This window comes from Rhinoraja longicauda, chromosome 20 (genome assembly GCF_053455715.1).
Source record: "Rhinoraja longicauda isolate Sanriku21f chromosome 20, sRhiLon1.1, whole genome shotgun sequence".
Taxonomy (NCBI): domain Eukaryota; kingdom Metazoa; phylum Chordata; class Chondrichthyes; order Rajiformes; family Arhynchobatidae; genus Rhinoraja; species Rhinoraja longicauda.
The window spans coordinates 38,200,703-38,227,815 of record NC_135972.1 but is presented as its reverse complement, the minus strand read 5'-3'; the positions used below and the strand labels follow the sequence as shown (position 1 = coordinate 38,227,815).

Genomic DNA, 27,113 nt, shown 5'->3' with positions numbered 1-27,113 from the left:
AGAAATCTATCTTTACAAACCTGTAGTGCTGCTGCAAGTAAGAATTTCACTGTTCCCTTTCAGTACATACGACAATAAAACACTTTGTCTTGCCTCTTGACTCCTCTGTTTGCTCAATATTAAGAATGCATTTTTTCTATGTGGGCAAACTATTCAAAGCCAGGCTAATTTGGCCTGTAGTTCACTAGCTCTGTCTCACTACCTACAATCATTACCCCCCTGAACTTACCACATCTAAAGACCTTAAATGCTAGTCACAAAGGAACTGCAGATGCTGGAATCATAACCAAACTACACAGAATGCTGGAGTAACTTAATGGGTCAGGCAGCATCTCTGGAGGACATGGATCGGTGACGTTTTGGGTTGTGAACCTTCTTTCGACTGGTTGTAGTAGGGGGTGGGAGAAAGCTGTAGGAGAGGCAGGGGTGGGGGAAAAAGGTCTGGCAAGTGATGGGCGGATACAGATGGTGGACAAAGGCCAGAGATGAAAAGGAAACAAAAGGAAGTGAGAGGCGTGAATTGTGAGACCAGAGGAAGGGAGATAGGTGGAAGAGGACGGGAGGAATTGACTTTGAACAACAAACGAGAGCAAATGGACTGCCGAGATCATGCCACACATATATCCTCTGGAAGCTTTGACAGCCTGCAAAGGATTTAAAATGTTTTCAATCTATTTGTTGTTTAAATGATAGTAATAATTATTAAAATTAAAATAGATCAATGAAAATACTTCAACTACTTTTAGGTAATTAAAAACATTAAGCAAATTAGATATTTTTCTAAAATTCCTTTCTCCTCTCTGTTTTTTCCTGCAATTCTATGATTCCTATTGAAATCTGAGGGTTTACAGGCCCTTCTCCAGTCCAACCTGGTACATGTGTAAGAAGGAACTGCACATGCTGGTTTAAACCGAAGATAGACACAAAAAGCTGGAGTAACTCAACGGGACAGGCAGCATCTCTGGAGAAAGGGAATAGATGACGTTTCGGGTCGAGACTCTTCTTCAGACTGAGGGTCAGGGGAAAGAGAAATGAGAGAGATAGACGGTGATATAGAGATATAGAAATGAATGGGAGATAGGCAAAAAAGTGACAATGATCAAGGAAGGAAACAGCCCATGTGGACCAGGTGAAAACGAGTTACAGACAATGAAACTCAACAAGATGACTTTGAAACTAGTACAACAACTTGGGTGGGGGAGTGACAGAGAGAGAGGGGATGCAAGGGTTACTTGAAGTCAGAGAAATCAATATTCGTACCGTTGGGTTGTATGCGAAATATGAGGTGCTGTTCCTCCGATTTGCTTTTGGCCTCACTCTGACAGTGGAGGAGATTCCAGGAAAGTGTGGGGAAAAGGAAGGGGAATTAAAGTGTTTGACAAGCAGGAAGGAAAGAACTACAAGCTCTGAAATTCCATGCCCAGAGCCATCAGAGGCTCGCCTGCAATAATAAGACTAAATCCTTTTTATTCTGAATGGTTTCTGGCAAGCAGAGCGACGAGCATAAATCTAATAAAGGATGAAGTAAAACATTTATCTATTAAGATTCAAGATTCAAGATAGCTTTATTGTCATCCAAATTGGACGAAATTCAGTCACCCACAGTCCAACAACAAAAGCATCAAAATAGGCATTAAAATTACACAACCCCCAAAACACACAAAAGAAACATCCATCAAGAAAACATCCATGCGTTGGTGAATACATAATGGCTTTGCTTACCTGAGCTAGGGCTTATTTAGAACATTGGCTTCCCCAAGTCTTTCTGATTTGAAAATAAGTAATCTTACCCTTCTTTGTCAAAAGTACAAGTCAAAATTCTGGCACTTCAGTCCCAACTGCACCGTCAAACCAAGATGTGGTGCAGTGATGGAGTTCAGAAACTCCTCAGGGACACTTAGAGAAGATCGTCAAGTGTTGACTTTGCCTGTACCGCCCACATCTCATGAGTAGATAGGAATAACCATGCAATCTCCTGGAATGGCAGGTCACAAGCTTCATTTTAATGTCGGTCCAAAGGTACTCGGACTAGAGATATCAGAGCATACTAGTTATTCTATCATGGACACAAAATGCTGGAGTAACTCAGCGGGTCAGGCAGCATCTCTGGAGAGAAGGAATGGGTGACGTTTCGGGTCGAGACCCAAGGGTCTTGACTCGAAACATCACCCATTCCTTCTCTCTCTCAAGATGCTGCCTGACCCGCTGAGTTACTCCAGCATTTTGTGTCTCCTTCGATTTAAACCAGCATTTACATTTTTTTCCCCTAGTTATTCTATCCTTTGGCCCTAGATTATTGGGACCGCCAGAGAGTTTACGACCCATAACAAATTTAGCTATAGTTGGTATAAGATGATAATTTTGATAAATGAGAGGCGATGTAATGATTTTGCGTTCCATTTGCAGTTGATATTGATCGTAGTGGGTGCCATCATTGTGGTGTCTGTTTTGCAACCGTACACTCTGCTGGCTGCGATCCCAGTGATGGTTATTTTCATTATGTTGAGGAATTACTTCCTCCGCACATCACAGCAGCTGAAACAGCTGGAATCTGAAGGTATGCATAAAGAGAGCAGATACAGGTCGCTTAACCTGACAAAACCTAAAGGGGTGGCACAGCGGTAGAGTTGCTGCAGAGACCTGACTTGATCCTGACTCTTTTACGGAGTTTGTACCTTTCCCCTGTGACCGTGTGGGGTTTTCTCTGGGTGCTGCGGTTTCCTCCCACATTCCAAAACCGTGTGTGTAGTTTAATTGTCCCTGGTCTGTAGGATAGAACTACGGGTGATCACTGGTCAGCACGTGGTTGGTGGGCTGAAGGGCCTATTTCCATGCAACATCTCTAAACTAAACTAAAATCCTGCAATCTAGTAATCAATAGAATCATCCACAGGTTAAGCTCTTTGTCCAAGTGTCCTAGTGTTACGGCATCTTTTATCCTTGTTTTAGCATATCAACAAAGATAAGAGATTTCTAGTGGACACATACCTTCTTGGTGTCTTATGGCCTGGGCCTCATCTGCACCCCACTCCCACTCAGGCTCAAGCCTCAGTTTCCCTTATTATCTCAGTGAGTGTTATAGAAAGATACAGCAAGGAAACAGGCCCATGGAGTCTGTGCCAACTATCAACCACCCAGTCACACTAATCCTCCACTAATCCTGTTCTCACTACATGCTCTCAACTCCCCCACAGATTCTACAATTAGCTTACACTCGAGGAGCAGGTTGTGGTGGCTAATTAATCCATCGGCCTACGTATCTCTGGGATGTGGGAGGAACCCGGAGGAAAAGAGGGGAAAAACACGTGCTAACATGGTGACTGTAAGAACTCCACGCAGACAGTGCCTGAGGTGCGGTGCTGTGATGGAGCTGCTCTGCCAACTGCACCACTGGGCTACCGGGGTTCATGTTCTTAATGGGGTTAATGAACTTAATGTTCAAAATGTCAAGGGCGGTCACAGTGGCGCAGCGGTAGAGTTGCTGCCTTACAGCGAATGCAGCACCAGAGACCCGGGTTTGATCCCGACTACGGGCGCTGTCTGTACGGTGTTTGTACGTTCTCCCCGTGACCTGCGTGGGTTTTCTCCGAGATCTTCGGTCTCCTCCCACACTCCAAAGACATACAGGTTTGTAGGTTAATTGGCTTTGTAAAATGTAGAAATTGTCCCTAGTGGGTGTAGGATGATGTTAATGTGCGGGGATCGCTGGTCGGCACGGACCCGGTGGGCCGAAGGGCCTGTTTCCGCGCTGTATCTCTAAACTAAACTAAACTAAATCTGCATTGATAAATCCTTCTTTCTGGGCATTTAAAATATAGTTAGTGCTAGCTGAATTTTTCAGTTCTTACACTATCTTGGTCAATCAAAATGGTGATGAATCAAGCTCGGTAGATTCCTCAGGCAGGTTTTCCCCACCTGCATTACCTTGGGCCTTGAACTTGAAGCTATCCCCTCCATTCCATACCCCGTGTCTAGGCTGATGGATTCCCTGCCCTCTTCCCCCAATACCCCACCCAGGAAAAGTGTGCCCTGATATTTCCTACCAGTAATCTGGCCACCTTACGCTGCACTGATAATGAATGACGAAACAAAAATCATTGCAAGGATGGATTTTATCCATTGCAGAACTCCAGGCATTCCATTTATTGAATTGAATTGAATTGAATTGAATTGAATACATTTTATTAGCCAAGTATGTACACATACAAGGAATATGCCTTGGTGCTTTGCTCGCAAGTAACAACATGACATACAGTAAACAATCAAGAATAAAACATTATAATTTACCCATGTGAAGAATATTTATATTTATATTTATCCTTTATAGACATGATCAATTTTCAATATTGAATCTTTATAACCATAATGTTAATTGCTACCTTTACCAAATCACCTTTCTGGTGATGTTTGCATTTGCAGAATAAATGAAAGCAAAATACCCCAAGTTTATAATTCAGTTTTTTGCAAAGAAGCGCTCAAATAATTGAATCAGATCAGCAACGTGTCTAAATCCCACATTTTCATACTTAGTTTTGCTACTTAATTTAGAGGGTCTTGTTATCATATCATATCATATATTTACAGCGCGGAAACAGGCCTTTTCGGCCCACCAAGTCCGCGCCGCCCAGCGATCCCCGCACAGGAAGCCGTTCAGGGAAAGTATGATAAAAAATATTAATGAGATAAGTAGTGAAGGTCAGGATAGTGAGCCAAATGTGTCACAAATGTGTCACCATCATCATTTTAATTTAATTTTAGTTTAGAGATACAGTGTGGAAACAGGCCCTTCGGCCCACCAAGTCCTCACCGACTGGCGATCCCCACACATTAACACTATCCTACACTGGGGACGTTTTTTACAATAATAACAATTGACCGACAAACCTGAACGTCTTTGGAGGAAACCAAAGTTCTCGGAGGAAACCCATGCGGTCACGGGGAGAACGTACACGCACTGTATAGACATCCTCCCAAATCTAGGATGGAACCCGGGTCTCTGGCGCGGTAGGCGCTGTAAGGCAGCAGCTCTACTACTGTGCCACCGTGCTATGCTATCCCACAGTCCGGTGCAGTAATGCAGACTGAGAAGTCCTTTTTGGAGGCAGACTCCTAATGCAATCCTCCTATTTAACCACGTTTAACCTATCATTCTGCCAGTTGTTATGATATTTGATAATTCACTCACTGGCAGGTGCAAAATAATTACCAGTAAAACAGAAATTTACTTTATGGAAATTCTCCACCAGAGTATTAGCTGAAATCATAACTAGAGATCAGATTAATAACAATATCTGTGTTATCTCTCCTTGGTTATAGCTCGGAGTCCTATCTTCAGCCATCTCATCACGTCATTGAGGGGACTGTGGACAGTGAGAGCATTTGGCCGCCAGTCCTACTTTGAGACACTTTTTCACAAGGCTTTGAACCTCCACACTGCAAACTGGTTTCTCTACCTCTCAACGCTGCGCTGGTTCCAGATGAGGATTGACATTATATTTGTCCTCTTCTTTATTGCAGTTACGTTCATCTCCATAGCAACACACAGTAAGTTGGTGAGATAATAAGAACCCATAAACAGCACATTCATCAGCACCAATGGGTAATGACTGGTTAACGTTCTTATCAGAAGCCCACACACCTTAGTTGATATAATGGATCTTTATCATGCTCAAGTACTTAGGAGTACTGGGTCAAAGTTAATAAATGTAATGAGTGGGTAATAGCAACAAGAGGCCCCCTTCCCAGGCCTGGAGGTTTTATGCTCTAACCTTGATTAAGGCAATCATTCTGGTAAACACTGGCCTTCATAAGTCATAAGTGAACACCCACACCCCGATCCGTGACCATATCACCCCCGTCCTTTACAAACTCCACTGGCTCCCCATCCCCCAGAGAATCCAGTACAAAATCCTCCTCATGACCTACAAAGCGCCTCCATAACCTGGCCCCATCCTACCTGACCGACCTCCTCCACAGGCACACTCCCACCTGCACCCTCCGCTCTGCTACTGCCAATCTCCTATCCCCCCACATCCGGACCAAACTCAGATCCTGGAGGGACAGGGCTTTCTCCATCGCTGCTCCCACCCTATGGAACTCACTACCTCAAACCGTCAGAGACTCCTCCACACTCACCACATTCAAAACATCACTGAAGTCTCACCTGTTCAGTACTGCCTTCAACCACTGAAGGTCACCTCACCTTCTGTCTCCTTTCTCTGTTCGTTTACTTATTTATCTATTTATTCACTTCCCTATGTTCTCTAAATCCCTGTAAAGCGTCTTTGAGTATATGAAAAGCGCTATATAAATGTAATGCATTATTATTATTATTATTATTAAAGGAGCAGAATTATGCCATTTGGCCCATCAAGTCTACTCCACCATTCAATCATGGCTGATCTATCTCTCCCTCCTAACCACATTCTCCTGCCTTCTCCCCATAACCCCTGACACTCTTACTAATCAAGAATCTGTCTATCTCTGCCTTAAATATATCCACTGACATGGGCTCCACAGCCTTCGGTGGCAATGACTTCATAGATTCACCACCTTCTGACTGCAGAAATCTCCTCATCTCTGTCCTAAAGGAACTTCCTTTAATTCTGAGGCTATGACCTCTGGTCCTAGACTCCCCCACTACTGGAAACATCCTCTCCACATCCACTCTATCCAGGCCTTTCACTATTCGATACGTTTCAATGAGGCCCCCTCTCATTCTTCTAAAGTCCAGCGAGTACAGGCCCAGTGCCAAGTGCTCATCATATGTTAACCTTCTCATTCCTGGGATCATTCTTGTAAACCTCCTCTGGACCCTCTCCAGAGCCAGTACATCCTTCCTCAGATTGCCGAAGATTACGCAAAATACTCCAAATGCGGTCTGACCAGAGCCTCATAAAGCCTCGGGATTACATCCCTGTTTTTGTATTCTAGTTCTCTCGAAATAAATGCATTGCATTTGCCTTTCTAACTATCGATTCAACTTGCAAATTAACTTTTTGGGAATCCTGCACCAGCACTCTCAAGTCTCTTTACACCTCTGATTTCTGAATTCTCCCCCCATTTAGAAAATAGTCTACACCTTTATTCCTGCTACCAAAATGCATGACTCTACACTTTGCGATACTATATTCCATCTGCCACTTCTCTGCCCACTCTCCCAACCTGCCCAAGTCCTTCTGCAGGGTCCCTGCTTTCTCCACACTACCTGCTCCTCCACCTATCTTTGTATCATCTGCAAACTTGGCCACAAAACCTTCAATCCCTCATCCAAATCATTGATATACATCGTGAAGAGTAGCGGCCCCAGCACCAACCCCTGCGGAACTCCGCTAGTCACTGGCAGCCAACCTGAAAAAGCCCCCTTTATTGCCACTCTTTACCTTCTGCCATCCAGCCAACCTGCTATCCAGATGGAATATAGTATCTATTGCATCCGCTGCTCTAGATGTTAACTTCTTTACATCGGCGAAACCAAACGCAGGCTCAGCGATCGTTTCGCTCAACACCTTCGCTCAGTCCGCCTTAACCAACCTGATCTCCCGGTGGCTGAGCACTTCAACTCCCCCTCCCAGTCTGACCTTTCTGTCATGGGCCTCCTCCAGTGCCATAAATGAGGCCCACCGGAAATTGGAGGAACAGCACCTCATATTTCGCTTGTGCAGCTTGCAGCCCAGCGGTATGAACATTGACTTCTCCAACTTTAGATAGTTCCTCTGTCCCTCTCTCCCCCCCCCCCTTCCCAGATCTCCCTCCATCTTCCTGTCTGCACCTATATCCTTCCTTTGTCCCGCCCCCCTGACATCAGTCTGAAGAAGGGTCTCGACCCGAAACGTCACCCATTCCTTCTTTCCTGAGATGCTGCCTGACCTGCTGAGTTACTCCAACATTTTGTGAATAAATACCTTCGATTTGTACCAGCATCTGCAGTTATTTTCTTATGCTATCCATGCTAGTATCTGCCCTTTGATACCATTGCCTTCTTTAGCAGCCTCACGCATGGCACCTTATCAAAGGCTTTCTGAAAATCCAAGTAAACAATATCCATTGACTCTTCTTTATCTGTCCTGCTATTTACGCCCCCTCAAAGAATTCCAATAGATTTGTCAAGCAAGGCCTCCCCTTCACAAAACCATACCTATTTTAGCCTATTTTATCGTGCTTCTAAGTACTCAGAAACCTCGACTTTTATAATGCACTCTAAATTCTTACCAACCACTGAAGTCAGACTAACCAGCCTTGAAAGTGGCAGTTACACACATAAATCTGTGCTGCCCCATATGTGTATTAATATATCCTAAATGTAGGGGCTTGAAGAAGTTCTTGGCTGTTCAGTGAATTAGGGCAGTAACCCTTGGACAACATACAGGGACATCCGGCCAAGAACTTTAGTAGCAGTTGGGAGAAGGAGCTTGCCCCGATCATTATAAAGATAGACCAGTTATAAAGATATCACCGTTAATTGTTTATATCTGTTTACATCCTGGGGTCCAAGCCATGATAATGGAGGGTTGATTCAGAGAAGGTAGACACAAAATGCTGGAGTAACTCAGCGGGTCAGGCAGCATCTCTGGAGAGAAGGAATGGGTGACGTTTCGGGCCGAGACCCTTCTTCAGACTGATGTCAGGGTACAGAGATAAAATGGTTCAGAGAATCATTTTGCCAGTTGTGGCAACTATATGCCAACTATTTGACAGAATTCTAATGTACCCCAATTACTGACTGGATTTACATTTGTTTTCTTTAGATGTCGGGGAAGGAAGAGTTGGAATTATCCTAACCTTAGCCATGAACATCACAAGTACTATGCAATGGGCTGTCAACTCAAGCATAGATGTGGATAGTTTGGTAAAGAAAATGTGCTCTAATTCACAATGTGCTCTAATTTTTTGCTGTAAATTTATTAGTGCAAAATTACTAAATAATCAAAAATATTGGCAACAATCCAATAATTTGTCGGTTCGTTCATTAAAAGTATTCCATGAAAAAACTCATCTACATCCCCTGAAAATCTAAAATACGTGGGAATGTACAATATTCAGTGATCATATTTTTAGGTGAAACTAAAATGGAAATATTGTGCACATCAACCACATCTCCAATGAGAAACCAGTGGTGAGGAGTGGCTGGAGGTTCAGACTTTCCTATGGGATTTTCAACCTGGTGGCAGCCATGTAGAGAGACAAGGAGGTTCAATATGGAATCAATATCATTCCCAGAAAATTCCTGTCCTAACAAAAATCATGGAAAATTAAGGAACAGATTCTGGCATTAAAATTAAATCTTAATGGTTGTCACCCCTCTGTGGCTTTGCACTGATGACAGACGTTACAATAATAGTTCCTGACTATACATGTTACAAGATCTATCTAAGATGTTCTCTGCCACAGAAGGTAGTTGAGGCCAGTTCATTGGCTATATTTAAGAGGGAGTTAGATGTGGCCCTTGTGGCTAAAGGGATCAGGGTGTATAGAGAGAAGGCAGGTACAGGATACTGAGGTGGATGATCAGCCATGATCATATTGAATGGCGGTGCAGGCTCGAAGGGCCCAACTGGCCTACTCCTGCACCTAGTTTCTATGTTTCTATGTTCAACGTCTAGAAGTTTCAGCCTTTTGTATGAAAAGTTGTTTTTTTCAAATATATCGTTAGACTTGATTTCCGTTAAGGGCATTTTTTTAAATCTGCCATTATATCCCCATTTGTAATAGATAAGTAAAACTTACTTTTATAAATCCTCCAATAATAATTTTTGGTCAACCATTGCACTTGGATAAGCAAATGTTTAACAAATATCAAACTCATTCAACCATGGCTGAGAACCATTAAATCAATAGTACTCCTTGTTGTGCATCTCGTCATGATCTGCAATAATGTTCTTGACTCTAGATGCGATCTGTAAGTCGTGTTTTTAAATACATTGACATACCCCCAGAAGGATCTGAAATCAAGAATCAACATAATGTCAACAACTCATTGGATGCACTTGTGATTGAGAATAAACATCTAACAAATGAGTGGCCATCTGGAGGCCAAATGACGGTGAACAACCTCACAGCCAAGTACACCAATGATGGACACGCAGTGCTGCAGGACCTTTCCTTCTCAGTGAATGCCGGGCAAAGGGTAAGGCAGTGGATACATCCATTCCAATGCACTTGACTTCAATGTTGATTGATTAAATGGTATAGCATGGAAATAGGCCCTTCAGCCCATTGAGTCCATGCCAACCACCATTCACCCATTTGCACTAGTTCTGTGTTGTTCCACTGTGGAATCCACTCCTTGTACAGCAAGGGCAACTGGCCTCTAAGCCGCATATCTTTGGGACTTGGGAGAAAACCCAGAGGAAACTCATATGGTCATAGGGAGAACGCACAAACTCCACACAGACAGCATGCCAGGTTAGGATCGAACCCTCGTCTCCGGCGCGGTGTGGCAGCAGCTCCACCAGCTGCTTTATTTCTTTATTTCCAGTTAAAAATATGTTTTTATGCTAAGAGAATGACTCAATATAAATTGAGAAATGCTCAATTAAAGATACCTAGGAAGATAGGATGTTAAATGATAAAAACTGAATAATTATATTTTATTCCTAGAATAGAAGAGTCTGCAAATTCCCCAAGTATTCTGATTCATGCCTTGTACATTCTCATCCAAATCATTGATATAAACCATAAACTGCAATGGGCCCAGCACTGATCCCTGAGGCACACCACGACTCATAGACCTCCAGTCCGATAAACAACTTTCCACCATTATGTGTAGATTGAGCAGATTGGATTTATTTTGCCACTGTCGGGGAGTTATGGATTTGGCCCCCAAGATCGCACTGTACAGCAATGCAGTTCAGTGTCTTACCATTAACTGCATACTTCCCCCTTCCATTTAAGACACTTGGCCAAGTACATAGATAGGAAGGGTTAGGTGGGATATGGACCAAATGCAGGTAAATAATACTAGCTTGAATAGGACATCTTGGTTGGCATGGATAAGTTGGGCCAAAGGACCTATTTCTGCATTGTATGACACTACGACTCTAAGCCAATTCTCTATCCAGTCGGCTAGCATTCCTTGGATCCCATGAGAGCTTACCTTCCAGAGCAGCCTACCTTGCAGAACCTTATTAAATGCCTTGCTGAAGTCCACATAGATGACATCATTGGCTTTGCCCTCATCAACCTTTTTTGTTACATCTTCAAAAAACTCCCTGATCTATAGTTTCCAGCCTTTTCCTTGCAGCCCTTCTTAAATAGAGGCACAAAAATAGCCACCCTCTAGTCTTGAGGCACCTCACCTGTATCTAATAATGATTCATATATCTCAGCCAGGGCACCTGCGATTTCCTCTCTAAATTCACTGCCCTAGGATATATCTGATAAGGCTTGGGAGATATGTTCACCTTCATACTCCCTAAGACATTCAGCACCTCCTCGACCACAACACGGACAGTCCTCGTGTCATTTCCATTAACTGTCCCAAGTTCCCCAGTCTTCATATCTTTCTCCATGGTAAAAACAGAGGAGAAATATTCATTTAGGACCATGCCCATCTCCTGCAGCTCAACACAGAGCAGGCTCACGATTATAATTGCAGGTTAAATATTAAATTGTCAGGGCCGCGCTCGCAGAACTGTACGGTTCCAAGTTGCAACCCACTACTGCATACCACCCCCAGGCAAATGGACTTGTAGAAAGGTTCCACCGTCAACTTAAGGCGTCCCTCAGTGCAAGGCTTGAAGGCCCGGACTGGGTAGACCAACTCCCCTGGGTTGTTCTGGGCATCCGGACTGCTCCTAAGCAAGATCTCGGTGCGTCGTCCGCGGAGCTAGTATATGGCTCGACACTTCGAGTATCCGGAGATTTGTTTCCGGAACCCTCAGACCAGCTGCCTCCAGTCCCATCAGTCTTAGCATCTCTCCGGGCACGGGTGGGTTCCCTGGCTCCAGTTCCGACTTCACGTCATGGGTGTCCCATGGTACCTGAAGGACTGTGAGTTTGTGTTTCTGCGAAAAGATTCCCATCGTGCCCCGTTGCAGAGGGTCTATCAAGGGCCGTTCCGGGTTTTGCGTAAGGGAACGGCTACCTTCACCTTAGACATGTGCGGCAGGAGTGAGCTCGTCTCGGTGTCCCGGCTCAAACCTGCACACTTGGATCCGGATCAACCAGTCCTGGTCGGCCAAACCCCTAGGAGAGGCCGACCTCCATCAGTTCCGCTCAGTCCAGGACCCCCCGTTCCGGCAGTTCCTCCAGGACCCCCCGTTCCGGCAGTTCCTCCAAGTCCAGAATCCCCTGCTCCTGTGGTTCAGGCTGCCCCTCTCCGTACTCGTTATGGTCGCGAAATCCGGCTCCCTGCTAGGTTCCGTACCTCGGGTTCTGGGGGGGGGGGTCATGTAGCGACCATAGAGAATGGTCCGGGTCATCGAACCCTCAGATTGGCCAGCAAGGTCACGTGTGAGCGCGACTGTAGGGATTGGTCCAGAGAGCGACATCGCTGATTGGCCAGCGTTGTCATGTGCGCTTTTGGCGCCCGAAATGTTCAGTTCGGCGAAGTCTTCGAAGAAGACAGTAAGTTTTTGATGGTTGTCCTTTACCTTGTTGTTTAACTTTGTATTCGAATATTGCGGCTGCAATAAACTTCTTCTACAACCAACAAGTTTTCGGACTCGCCATAAAATATTCAAAAGTAATAATTTTTAAAAGACATTCTTTAAATGTTTGGCATGTATTTTCACATTGCTAGTAATTCCACAGGCTTTTGTAATTTGATGTCTCTCTGGCATTAATCCTTTTGTGCAAGACTGATTACATTTGCTGTAATCTCTGATTTCGCTCTGAACACCATGACTACTGGATATCCTTTTGAATGGCCAACCCCTTTGAAATAAACTGTCCAAAAGGATTTCCTAAGATTGTTTAATATACTAGGCAGTTTCATGCATTGTGTGAGCAGCTGCCTTGTAAAATAGTGAGTTTCACCACTAGCCTTTGGCAGCTAACTTGATTAAATGGTCATGTTTATTTTGTGAAAACCAAAGGCAATATGGTCAAAATAGTTGTTGCTATTTATTTGATGATCCACTTCTGAAACACTGAGAAATGGCAAAAACTCAGCCCTAAACAACACATTGATTTTTTTCTTTAAGATAGTTACTTTACAAACACATCCAGACTTATTTCCTGTGTCCGTTTAATTCTGTTATTAAGCACTGTGCTCTGAACACAATAGGTTGGACTGTTGGGACGGACGGGTGCTGGGAAAAGCACGTTACTTTCTGCTTTCTTGCGCCTGCTGTCTACTGAAGGGGACATACAAATCGATGGGGTTTCCTGGAATTCAGTCTCTCTGCGAAAGTGGCGGAAAGCATTTGGTGTGATACCTCAGGTAATGTTCCCGACATAATTCACTGTATTTAGTACATGGCACACACAGTAACATGGCAAGGTGTCATTCCAGTACTCTCCACAGCACATCAGTAAAAGCCTTGATTGATTTTCTCTTGCAACTTCAAGACAATAACCTGAGTAATTCAGCATGAGTCACGTGAAGAACTTTACCACCCGTAATGATTAAAGTTTAGCTTAGCTTAGAGACACAGCGCGAAACAGGCCCATCGGCCCACCCATGTCCGCGCCGACCAGTGATCCCCACACACTAACACACACACACACACACACACACACACACACACACACACACACACGACAATTTTTACATGTACCAAGCCAATTAACCTACAAACCTGTACGTCTTTGGAGGTGGAGCTAGAAAAGAAGGTTTGTGGATTCATGGTGAAAATTGCAATTATAATCCTGACATAATAGGTGTGTCAAGAACATAGGCTGTTTATTAAATTCCAGTGCATTCGAAACAGTAGAGCAAAAAACTGTAGAATAGTCAGCAATTGGCACAGGTACACAGCAGTGCTGTCTCCAGCTTGCACACTTAAACAGGGGAGGGCAAACATAGTAACCTGTTCTTCCGAAGTTCATCTTGTTTGATAACATGTTGCTGATATCCCTGCACACTGTTGTAAATCTGCATGCCTCTCAGAAATCAACCGACATTTAATATTCCACCTTACAGAAAGTCTTTGTGTTCTCTGGGACCTTCCGGAAGAATCTAGACCCTTATGAACAGTGGACTGATGAGGAAATCTGGAAGGTCACTGAAGAGGTATATCATTAAAAAAAAATTAAATAAAAATAGCACGTTATTCTTTTTTTTTGCATGGAATAAATGTGATATTGGGATCTACAATTTCAAATAAATAACTAATGTGATTGATTTTTGTCTTGCTATAAATAACCTGTTTTTTAATTGTTGAAAGTGACTTCACGTTCATAACATGCTTGGAACTGAAAAATGTCGAGAGGGCAGAAGCTGAAATGTCAAACACATTTAAAATGAAAAAGCAGGGGAGTCTTTACAACAGGGGACATCTGTATGATCTCAGCCCTCAGGGGCACTGGGAGCTGTTTCTTTTGCTTGTGATTAGGGTTGCCAACTTCCTCACTCCCAAATAAGGGACAAATGGCGACATTACCGCCCCGCGCCCCACGTGACCTCACCCAGCCAGCGGCCACGTGCTCCCGCTCCACCAATGGTTGCTACGCAACCCGCCTCCCGGCCCGGGATGCCATCTTTGGTGGAGCGGGAGCACGCGGCCGCTGGCTGGGTGAGGTCACATGGGGCGTGGGGCAGTGACGTCACCCTTTGTCCCTTATTTGGGAGTGAGGAAGTTGGCAATGCGGGACAAGGGCGGTCCCGTACGGGACAAACTAATTTAGCCCGAAATACGGGATGTCTCGGCTAATACGGGACAGTTGGCAACTCCACTTGTGATCCAATCCAAGACATCCTTTGTTTTAGAATAATTAACTTCCTGGCCTCTCTTGATGGACACCAAAAGTCTCTCTCAAAGTTCTAATTACAATGAGCGTCAGGGACTGGAGGCACTGTTGCTCCTGTTGAAAGGGGGCCTTCAGGAGTTGTGAGCTAAGGTTTGAGGAGAGATAACTGTTGGGCCTTGCAGGTCCTTGAGGCTGTCACATTGGTTTCCACAAAAAGCTCAGCGGGGACAGGCAGCATCTCTGAACAGAAGGAATAGGTGACGTTTCGGGTCGAAACCTTTCTTCCGACCGTCTTGACTCAAAATGCCACCCATTCCTTCTCTCCAGAGGTGCTGCATGTTTACTGAGTTACTCCAGCTTTCTGTATCCATCTTCGATTTAAAACAGCAACGGCTATTCATTCCTACCAATTAGTTTTCAAGCAGCAACATTTTTTATTGCCAGCACTGATTTAGGGCAGACTGATGTAGTCAGCAGAATACATTAGGCAGTGTGGTCTTCCCAGCCTCACGGTTTGTCCAATGATAGGTGACGCACAGGTGATGTTGAATCCTTCTGGTCTCTCTCTTGAATTATGCTTGACTGAACATTTTGCTTAGTTTATTGTCATTTGTACCGAGGTACAGTGAAAAGCTTTTGTTGTGTACCATCCAGGCAGCAGAAAGACAATACATGATTACAATCGATACATGATAAGGAAATAAGCTTAGTGCAAGGTAAAGCCAGCAAAGTCTGACCAAGGATAGTCCGAGTGTCACCAATGAGGTAGATAGTAGTTCAGCACTGCTCTCTGGTTGTGGAAGGCTGATTCAGTTGCCTGATAATAGCTGGGAAGAAACTGTCTCTGAATCTGGAGGTGTGCGTTTTCACACTTCTATATGTGCTTCTCTCTCTGGTGGAAAGGAGTGCTGGTTACGACAGTCATTTTGTTAGAGGGGAGGACTTTGTCACAGATAGCTTTCCCTACTCCTTCTTTGAAAATTCTGTCTTTCCTGAACTTTTTTTTTCATTTCCAACCCTGACATTGAAGTAATCCAGGTGAATCAGCGTGTCTCCCTCTGAGATTCAGGCCAAAGTTTTTGCAAGAATGTAATGAAAGCCCTCTGTGGCCTTAGCTTTGGTTTCCAGAGTTGCATTACATGTACTGATGACCATAGCGTGTTGCATTACATGTACTGATGGCCATAGCATGTTGCATTACATGTACTGATGACCACAGCATGTTGCATTACATGGACTGATGACCATAGCGTGTTGCATTACATGTACTGATGGCCATAGCATGTTGCATTACATGTACTGATGACCACAGCATGTTGCATTACATGGACTGATGACCATAGCATGTTGCATTACATGTACTGATGACTATAGCATAGGTATTTATTCACAAAATGCTGAAGTAACAGCAGGTCAGGCAGCATCTCAGGAGAGAAGGAATGGGTGATGTTTCGGGTTGAGACCCTTCTTCAGACTGATGTCAGGGGGGCGGGACAAAGGAAGGATATAGGTGGAGACAGGAAGATAGAGGGAGAATTGGGAAGGGGGAGGGGAAGAGAGGGACAGAGGAACTATCTAAAGCTGGAGAAGTCAATTTTAATACTGCTGGGCTGCAAGCTGCCCAGGCAAAATATGAGGTGCTGTTCCTCCAATTTCCGGTGGGCCTCACTATGGCACTGGAGGAGGCCCATGACAGAAAGGTCAGACTGGAAGTGGGAGGGGGAGTTGAAGTGCTCAGCCACCGGGAGATCAGGTTGGTTAAGGCGGACTGAGCAAAGGTGTTGAGCGAAACGATCGCCGAGCCTGCGTTTGGTTTCGCCGATGTAAAGAAGTTGTCATCTAGAGCAGCGGATACAATAGATGAGGTTGGAGGAGGTGCAGGTAAACCTCTGTCTCACCTGGAAAGACGGTTTGAGTCCTTGGATGGAGTTGAGGGGGGAGGTAAAGGGACAGGTGTTGTATCTCCTGCGGTTGCAGGGGAAAGTGCCCGGGGATGGGGTGGTTTGGGTAGGAAGGGACGAGTGGACCAGGGAGTCAAGGAGGGAACAGTCTCTGCGGAACGCAGCAAGGGGAGGGGATGGGAAGATGTGGCCAGTAGTGGGGTCCCGTTGTGGGTGACGGAAATGTTGGAGGATGATATGTTGGATACGTTGACTGATGGGGTGGAAGGTGAGAATGAGGGGGATTCTGTCCTTGTTACGAATGGGGGGAGGGGGAGCAAGAGCGGAGCTGCGGGATGTAGAAGAGGCCCTAGTGAGAGCCTCATCTATAATGGAGGAGGGGAACCCCCGTTTCCTGAAGAATGAGGACATCTCTGATGCCCTAGTGTGAAACACCTCATCCCGGGCGCAGATGCGGCGTAGATGGAGGAATTGCGAGTAGGGGATAGACTTTTTGCAGGAGACCGGGTGGGAAGAAGTGTAGTCCAGATAGCTGTGGGAGTCAGTGGGTTTATAGTGGATGTCAGTCTCCTGTGATGGAGATGGTGAGGTCCAGAAACCATAGCATGTTGCATTACATGTACTGATGACCATAACATGTTGCATTACATGTACTGATGACCATAGCGTGTTGTGTCACATTTCCCGATGACCATAGCATGTTGCATTACATGTACTGATGACCATAACGTGTTGCATTACATGTACTGATGACCATAGCATGTTGCATTACATGCACTGATGGCCATAGCATGTTGCATCACATGTACTGATGGCCATAGCATGTTGCATTACATGTACTGATGACCAGAGCATGTTGCATTACATGTACTGATGACCATCGCATGTTGTTCCCACATCAGAACTTGTTCGAGTGGCTGAGATACCAGATTCTTATTGTTGACAGCAAAACCCGCCCCACAAAGATGGTATTCCAAGTCACCGATTTTACGCAGATGATTGAAATTTTTAATGATATTACAATCTATTGCCATCCAACATTTGAACATAACGTGTCTCGATGTCATTCATCATTGTCCGACTGCACCACTGCAGTTGTCTTTTGCAAAAAATTTTTTTTTTTTTTTAAATTTTATTTTACAATAGGTGCAGGAGTAGGCCATTCAGCCCTTCGAGCCAGCACCGCCATTCAATGTGATCATGGCTGATCACTCTCAATCAGTACCCCGTTCCTGCCTTCTCCCCATACCCCCTCACTCCGCTATCCTTAAGAGCTCTATCCAGCTCTCTCTTGAAAGCATCCAACGAACTGGCCTCCACTGCCTTCTGAGGCAGAGAATTCCACACCTTCACCACTCTCTGACTGAAAAAGTTCTTCCTCATCTCCGTTCTAAATGGCCTACCCCTTATTCTTAAACTGTTGCCCCTTGTTCTGGACTCCCCCAACATTGGGAACATGTTTCCTGCCTCTAATGTGTCCAATCCCCTTATTATCTTATATGTTTCAATAAGATCCCCCTCATCCTTCTAAATTCCAGTGTATACAAGCCCAATCGCTCCAGCCTTTCAACATACGACAGTCCCGCCATTCCGGGAATTAACCTAGTGAACCTACGCTGCACGCCCTCCATAGCAAGAATATCCTTCCTCAAATTTGGAGACCAAAACTGCACACAGTACTCCAGGTGCGGTCTCACCAGGGCCCGGTACAACTGTAGAAGGACCTCTTTGCTCCTATACTCAACTCCTCTTGTTACGAAGGCCAACATTCCATTGGCTTTCTTCACTGCCTGCTGTACCTGCATGCTTCCTTTCATTGACTGATGCACTAGGACACCCAGATCTCGTTGAAGTCCCCCTCCTCCTAACTTGACACCATTCAGATAATAATCTGCCTTTCTATTCTTACTTCCAAAGTGAATAACCTCACACTTATCTACATTAAACTGCATCTGCCATGTATCCGCCCACTCACACAACCTGTCCAAGTCACCCTGCAGCCTTATTGCATCTTCCTCACAATTCACACTACCCCCCAACTTAGTATCATCTGCAAATTTGCTAATGGTACTTTTAATCCCTTCGTCTAAGTCATTAATGTATATCGTAAATAGCTGCGGTCCCAGCACCGAACCTTGCGGTACCCCACTGGTCACTGCCTGCCATTCCGAAAGGGACCCATTTATCCCCACTCTTTGCTTTCTGTCTGTCAACCAATTTTCTATCCATGTCAGTACCCTACCCCCAATACCATGTGCCCTAATTTTGCCCACTAATCTCCTAAGTGGGACCTTGTCAAAGGCTTTCTGAAAGTCGAGGTACACCACATCCACTGACTCTCCCCTGTCAATTTTCCTAGTTACATCCTCAAAAAATTCCAGTAGATTTGTCAAGCATGATTTCCCCTTCGTAAATCCATGCTGACTCGGAATGATCCCGTTTCAAGGTGGAATTGTGACTGGATGTGCTTCTGCCGGCTAAAGGGGGCCTAATTGTGGCAAAAAAATAAACTCATGAAGCTCATGTGAAGCCAATATAATTTACTTTAAAATTCAACATTGTGTCTTCGAGCACCCTTCCTGCAAAGTTGTGCAATGTTACATTAAAATACATGGGCTAAATAAGACATGAGAGATATTTCCTTTGAATGCAACAACACACAGATGCGGGGATCAGAGCCAACATGAAATATAAATTAATTCTGATTGAATTAAAGGGGAACAGAGCACAGAACTTAGAAACGTACAGCACAGGAACAGGCTCCAGCTCACAATATCCGTGCTGAACACGATGCCAAACTCAACTAATCTCATCTGCCTGCACGTGATCCTTTTTCTCTGTGGCTATCAAACTATACAACTCCTCTCCCTTCTGTCGTGGGGTAGACTGAGACAGACTCCCCCCCGCCTCCCCAATCTTTGCACATCCGCCATCCTTTCCACTCGTCACTTTAATTTCATGTTTCATGTATCTTGTTGTTTTATGACTGTTGGCCTCCTGGGATAAATAAAGTTCTATCATATCGTACCATATGATCCATATTCCTCCATTCCCTGCACACCCATGTGATATATTCATATTCAGAGAAAATATGAGTTTGTGTTGCGATTTAAGCTTACGCAAGCCTCACATATTATTTTACTTGCCTCTCGTGTGTAGATGAGTGGTAGATTCAAGGGAATTGATGGGAATGTGGGGAGAATAAAATGGGATTAGTATAAATGGGTACTGGATGGTTAATGTGGACCAGGAAGGTCCTCTTTCCATTCAATGGTGGGAATGACCAAAAGCAGGCCAATGGCTCTTTATATAAATGATCTTCCTTCATTTGCTTACCAGTGTGTGCTGGTGGACATCTGGTTTCAGTGTGATGCTTGACAATGGGACAGCACAAACAAGCCATTTATGGCAGAGATTGACATATTCTTGATTTGTGCTGGTGTCAGCCGTTAAGGGCAGTGAGCAGGAGAATGGGGATGAGAGGGAAAGATAGATCAGCCATGATTGAATGGCGGAGTAGACTTGATGGGCCGAATGGTGTAATTCTGCTCCTGTAACTTATGAACTTACGAACTTTACTGATGTTTATTATATCCATGTAGGTTGGCTTGAAATCAATGATTGAACAATTTCCGGATAATCTTAACTTTGTTTTGGTGGATGGCGGCTACATTCTCAGCAATGGCCACAAACAACTGATGTGTTTGGCTCGATCTATTCTCAGCAAGGCCAAAATCCTGTTGCTCGATGAACCTACTGCTCACCTGGACCCTGTGTAAGTCGGCATACAGAGTGGGAATGGATTGATATAAATGACGACTATTTTTATTTATTAATTTCTCGTGATGTAGGCATCTCTGTCAGAGCCACCATTTGATTTAGTTTTTTTTTTAGATTTAGAGATACAGTGCGGAAACAGGCCCTTCGGCCCACCGAGTCCGCGCCGCCCAGCGATCCCCGCACATTAACACTAACATTTGTTACCCATCCTCAATTGCCCTTGAGAAGATAGTGGTGGTGAGCCATCATCTGGAACCACTACAGTCCTTATCATAAAGCTACTCCCACAGTGCTGTTGGGATAAGAAAATAATCTCCATACCAGGCCAAGGTGCAGGCTTGGCTAGAATATGAATGCAGCACCTACTGCATTTAACTTGTCACAAATCATTAACGAAGAATACTTACATAGGCCAACAAGCCCACTGGCAGAGCAGAATTTGAATTTATGTCCTGTTGTGCCTTTATTATTTATAATTTTATTCTAAAAACGTGCCCAACTGATAACATAGCCAAAGTAAACCCAAGTGTAATATGAGCATTGGTATGGGTCAGTGTATTAAAAAAAAACATAATTTCAAAAGATTGTAATATTATTTGACATCAAATCTATCGCGTATGGTGTGGATTTGTGAAAGGGATTAGTTGGTACCAAACTAATCGCTTGTTAGAATTGTTATGTCATAAATAATTATATATTTAGATGGGATATAAAATGACAATTTAGAATCTAAATCCTTTTCTTTCAACAGAACATTCCAAATCATAAGGAAGACTCTGAAAAATACATTTTCAAACTGCACAGTTATTCTGTCAGAGCACAGAGTGGAAGCTCTCCTTGATTGCCAGCAATTTCTGGTATGTTCTTTTGTTTGCTATCTCTTCCTTGCATTTCATTTTTAATGGGAAGCAGCATGGTTATTTGTGTAGAGACACAAAGGTCAAACAGTTCTTGGCAGGAACCGAGAAATCTGGTTTAAACGTTATATACCTCTTTAGTGAAGGAAGGAAGCTTGTCCTGAAAGATATCTACCAGATTACCCTATTTCTCATCACTTTCATTTGCGCCATAATCACTTTTGGCATTTAATCACACCTTCCTTCCATCTTATCACTTGTTCAGTTTAGTCAAGTCAAGTCAATTTTATTTGTATAGCACATTTAAAAACAACCCACGTTGACCAAAGTGCTGTACATCTGATTAGGAAAAAAATGAAACATACAGTAGCACGCAAACATAACAGCACATACAAAACAGTTCACAGCGCCTCCTCAATGAGCCTCAAACGCTAGGGAGTAGAAATAGGTTTTGAGTCTGGACTTAAAGGAGTCGATGGAGGGGGCAGTTCTGATGGGGAGAGGGATGCTGTTCCACAGTCTAGGAGCTGCAACCGCAAAAGCGCGGTCACCCCTGAGCTTAAGCCTAGACCGCGAGATAGTGAGTAGCCCCAAGTCGGCCGACCTGAGGGACCTGGAGTTAGAGAGGTGGGTTAGAAGATTTTTGATGTGGGGGGGGGGAATGTTCATTTAGGGCTTTATATGTGAATAGGAGGAGCTTGAAGTTGATTCTGTACCGTACAGAGAGCCAGTGGAGAGTGGCCAGAATCGGCGTGATGTGGTCCCTTTTACGGGTACCCGTCAGGAGTCTCGCTGCGGCGTTTTGGACCAGTTGCAGGCGGGACAGGGATGATTGGCTGATCCCAGTGTATAGGGAGTTGCAGTAGTCTAAGCGGGAGGAAATGAAAGCGTGAATGATTTTTCAGTGTCGTTGAATTGGAGGAAAGGTTTGATTTTAGCTATGGTACGAAGTTGGAAGAAGCTGGCTTTTACCACAGCTTTGACTTGCTTGTCAAATTTTAATGCAGAGTCAAATATCACGCCGAGCTTTTTGACATGCGGTTTGACTAGGCAGGATAGGCTTCCAAGACTGCCTGTTATCGATTTGATGGAGTCGGGGGGGTCGAATAGGATGACCTCAGTTTAGTTTAGAGATACAGCGCGGAAACAGGCTCTTCAGCCACCGAGTCCGCTCCGACCAGCGAACCCCGCACATTAACACAACCCTACACAGATCAGGGACAATTTACACTTTACCAAGCCAATTAACCTACGAACCTGTACGTCTTTGGAGTGTGGGAGGAAAGCGAAGATCTCAGAGAAAACCCACGCGGTCACGGGGAGAGCATACAAACTCCGTACAGACAGCACCCGTAGTTGGGATCGAACCCGGGTCTCTGGGGCTGCAAGTGCTGTAAGGCAGCGACTCTACCGCTGCGCCACCGTGCCGCCCGTTCTTCCCTCTCCTTTCCCTTGGTATCTTTATATTTTTTACTCTACAGCTTTTCCCAGTTCTGATGAAAGGTCTTCAGCCCTTCTCTGTTGATGCCCTCTGTTTTTCTGCTGATTATATCCTAATTTCAGATCATTGACAAAGGTAGAAAAGAAACATAGGTGGTGTTCAATTTCCTGAATGATTGGACTAGTTGCCTGGCGAACAATTTAATTTCCCCCTCCCTCTATGTGCAACCATCCCTTTCACAAATCCACACCATAAATTAATCTGAAAAGCCACGAAAGATTAACTTCGCTGTGAGGGATCACTTTGGGATCACTTTGGGATCACTTTGGGATCACTTTGGGATCACTTTCTGTTCCTAAAGCTGATGAAACATACTATTTTTAAATTGAACATAGAACAGTACAGCAGTACAACAACATGCCCTTTGGCCCACAATGTCCGTGCCAAACATAATACCTAGTCCAGGTAGATGCAGAATGCTGGAGTAACTCAGCGGGTTAGGCAGCATCTCGGGAGAGAAGGAATGGGTGACATTTTAGGTCGAGACCCTTCTTCAGACTGATGTCAGGGGAGGGGGCAGGTGAGCTGACAGTGCCCTGGGAAGAGCGTATTGAAGAAGCTAATGAGAGGAAACGCGCAAGGTTCCAGGTACTGGTGGAGATGTGCCGGGACAGAGGCTGGAAGACACGCTATGAACCCATAGAGGTGGGCTGTAGAGGCTTTGCAGGATACTCACTCTGCAAAGTCCTCAACCAATTGGGCATTACGGGGCTGGCAAAGAAGAGGGCCATTCAATCCGCAAGCGAAGCCGCAGAGAAAGCCACTAGATGCTTTGGATTAAGAGGGCTGATCCGTGGGCAGTTGCTGCTGGGACGCAAGTCAGGGCTTGATCAACCCCGGCTGGGTCGCCTGGGTGAGGGTGTCTGATGTTGTGAGACCCAAAACACCCGATGACCCCAGGTCACATCACTGAGGATGTGTCCCAGTGCATCCAGAAGATGTATCTTGCACATCACAATAAAAAAAATATTTTGTCCAATACCTAATTGTGTGGTTTGATTTCATTTTAGGTGATAGAAGGATGTTCAGTTAAACAGTTTGATGCTCTGCAGAAACTTCTAACTGAAGCAAGCCTTTTCAAGCAGGTCTTTGGGCATTTGGACCGTGCTAAGCTGTTTACAGCTCACAAAAGGAATTCAACCAAAAGGAAAACACATCCAACAATAACTGCCTTACAGGAAGAGGCAGAAGAGGACCTCCAAGAAACAAGGTTATGAAGCTACAAAGAACAAAATGCACAACATTCTTATCAAGCTATTGGAAGCAGGGAATTGCAGAGAACCTACAACTGCAGCACAAAACTCTGCACTACTCTTAGAAACTGGTAGCCTGTTCAAATCCTCACGGACCTTTAGGTTCGTGTGGAAGTACTTATTTACATCTAAATTAATCCACGTTATAGACATGTGACTTACATAGGATCCCATAGGGAAAGCTAATCTTCGGTCAGTCACGGTCAGTCTTGGCTCTGACTGCACCCAACTTAAAGTACCATTTATTGACAGGGCACTATGATCTTTCATTTACGAACAGCTCCAAATCAGTAAATTTGGAAAGGGTCAGAACATTTGCACGGCTGAGATGCATTATGAAGTATTGTTCTTAGTGTTGCTCTAAACTTTGATATAGAAGGCGAGAGACAACCAAGTAGTTTCAAACATTATTTCAAATAATTGACTGTGCCCAGGAAATGGTAAAAGTTCAATATGGAAATTCACCTCATAGTCTTCATATATATTTGATTATTGGAGAGTATTTTGTAGACATCTGAACCCTGGAAGAGACAAGGGTGGAGCAGATTATTCGGTCCACATCCATTTTTAGTAATCCTACATTCATTCTATTTTTTATTCTCCCCATGTTCTCATTAATTTCCCTAAGATTATACCACTCTTTGACACATTAGGACGTTTTACAGTGCCCAATTAACAGACCAGCCTGTACACACCGATCAGCCAAAACATTCTGACCACTGACAGGCGAAGTGAATAACATTGATTATCTTGTTACAATGGCACCTGTCAAGGGGTGGGATATATTAGGCAGCAAGTGAACAGTCAGTTCTTGAAGTTGATGTGTTGGATGCAGGAGAAATGGGCAGGAGCAAATACCTGAGCGACTTTGACAAGGGCCAAATTGTTATGGCCAGACAACTGGGTCAGAGCATCTCTGAAACGGCAAGGCTTGTGGGGTGCTCCCAGTCAGCAGTGGTGAGTACCTACCGACAGTAGTCCGAGGAGGGACAAACCACAAACCAGCGACAGGGTGTTGGGCACCCAAGGCTCATCGATGTGCGAGGGCAACGAAGGCTATCCCGTCTGGTCCGAACCGACGGAAGGTCTACTGTGGCAAAAGTCACAGAAAATTTTAATGGTGATCACGGGAGGAATGTGTCACATCGCACCCTGCTGCGTATGGGGCTGCACACGGAAGACCAACAGCATATTAGGCAGGTGGTCATAATGTTTTGGCTCATCAGGTCATAATGTTTTGGCTGAAAACATATGCGGTAAAAAATCTACCTAGTCATAAGGGGAATGTGCAAACTCTAAGGTCAGGACTGAACCCAAATCTCTGGCACTGCATTATTGTGAGCTGTGCACCACTGAAAATATGCAATGGATTGGAGAATTTCATTCCTACAAGACACTGAATATTGATTTCTCTCACTCCAGGTAGCCCCAGCATTCCTTCTCTCTACCCCTCCCACACCTAAGTCGCACCAGCTTCTCGTTCTCACCCAACAAACAGCTAACAATGGCCTGTTTCCTTTATCATCGTGACTTTTTTGCATACCTTTTATTCATTGTTCTTTATCTCTCCACATCACCATCTATATCTCTCGTTTCCCTTATCCCTATCCAGTCAGGAGAAGGGTCTCAACCCGAAGAAGGGTCTCACCCATTCCTTCTCTCCAGGTCCCGCTGAATTACTCCAGCTTTTTGTGTCTATCTACTGTATATTTTCAAAGCAGTTATCCTTGGAAAATGCGCATCAGGAAAAGGCCAGCATTTATTACCTATTTCATCCTACCTGAGGTCATATTGTGACTTCTGGAACCACTGTAGATTTGATCAGAAGTCCGAAGATTTTGCCTGAGTGACCAAGAGGAAATGGAGGGGAACTCTAAAGTGAAGATGCCTCCTGCACTTGTCCCTTTGGATGTTTGAAGCCACAGGAGGTTTCTGGCTACAAAAGAACAATTGTAATTTTCTACGCAAGTGGAGTAATGGTTATCTATCTTCCAGTTTTAATACTGTTCCACTGAAGTAAAATGTATCATCTACCTTGTGGTACATTAACTGACACAGATTCTCACATGGGGACAAAAGCTGTTGGGAAGATATTGTCACACATTTCATGGAAAAAATGTTATAGATTCAAACTAATATTTAACAACAGGAATATTTTTTGTATCTTTGGACATTACAATCATCAGTGTGATTGGTATTTAAAAAGGGAGCATTAATCTGTTTCACTGTAAACAAATGAATACTTATATAATTGATCTATATTTTTTAAACAAGAATTCAGTGTGCTCATGTTAGGAATTCTTTAATCAGAGCATCTATTGGAAACAAAATAGCGTCATAAACAATTTAATGAAAAGCCTAATTTACCTTTTAACTTCTATTAAACTTAGAACTGCCTACACGCTAGGCCTAGCACAAATAATTAAAACAAAAATAGTAATTAGCATATTTGAAGGTACTATAGTCATTGTATGACAAACATGTTTGGCAAAATTCATGTTCAGGTAATTGACATGCATTTATAACTTTATTTAATCATTTTAGAGAGATATTAGTGTTCGAGTGAAATAGCGTGTGCAATAAAGATTTCTATATAAACAACGGCTATCTAACCTGATTCATTTCGACTCTGGACAAGTCTTTGCTCGATCTAATTTTTCAAGCTGCGAAGTTTATAAATAAATGTGCTGAGATTTGGCTGAGTAATAAATATTGGGTGCTGTCTGTCTGTGACCTGTACTTTCCCAACATGTATACTATCTTCATATTGTTTTTCTTTTGCACAATGACAAACCGATACCAATAAGGATGCAGAACAGGCAAATCACGATGTCAGTCGGTCAGTGTGTGTCATTCTGAGCTTTCTTACAAGCAAGGTGAGAATGAGGCTGACGAGGGAAGTCAGGGACAGCATAAAAATTAAGGAGAGGAAGTATAACATAGCAAAGAAGAGTGGGAAGACAGAGGA

At 44.1% G+C, this 27,113-nt stretch overlaps 1 protein-coding gene across 1 annotated transcript in view; it reads left to right on the top strand.

Moving 5' to 3' along the window:
* cftr (CF transmembrane conductance regulator) overlaps window positions 1–26,717 on the top strand; it is a 176,538-nt gene extending 149,821 nt beyond the window's left edge. The window contains exons 19-27 of the mRNA XM_078416674.1: window positions 2,407–2,557; window positions 5,317–5,544; window positions 8,748–8,848; window positions 9,890–10,126; window positions 13,229–13,384; window positions 14,087–14,176; window positions 20,357–20,529; window positions 21,286–21,391; window positions 23,903–26,717. Of these exons, the coding sequence (XP_078272800.1) occupies window positions 2,407–2,557; window positions 5,317–5,544; window positions 8,748–8,848; window positions 9,890–10,126; window positions 13,229–13,384; window positions 14,087–14,176; window positions 20,357–20,529; window positions 21,286–21,391; window positions 23,903–24,109 (1,449 nt within the window). The 3' untranslated portion in view covers window positions 24,110–26,717. The remainder of the gene's footprint in view (window positions 1–2,406; window positions 2,558–5,316; window positions 5,545–8,747; window positions 8,849–9,889; window positions 10,127–13,228; window positions 13,385–14,086; window positions 14,177–20,356; window positions 20,530–21,285; window positions 21,392–23,902) is intronic.
* The last annotated feature ends 396 nt before the right edge of the window (window positions 26,718–27,113 follow it).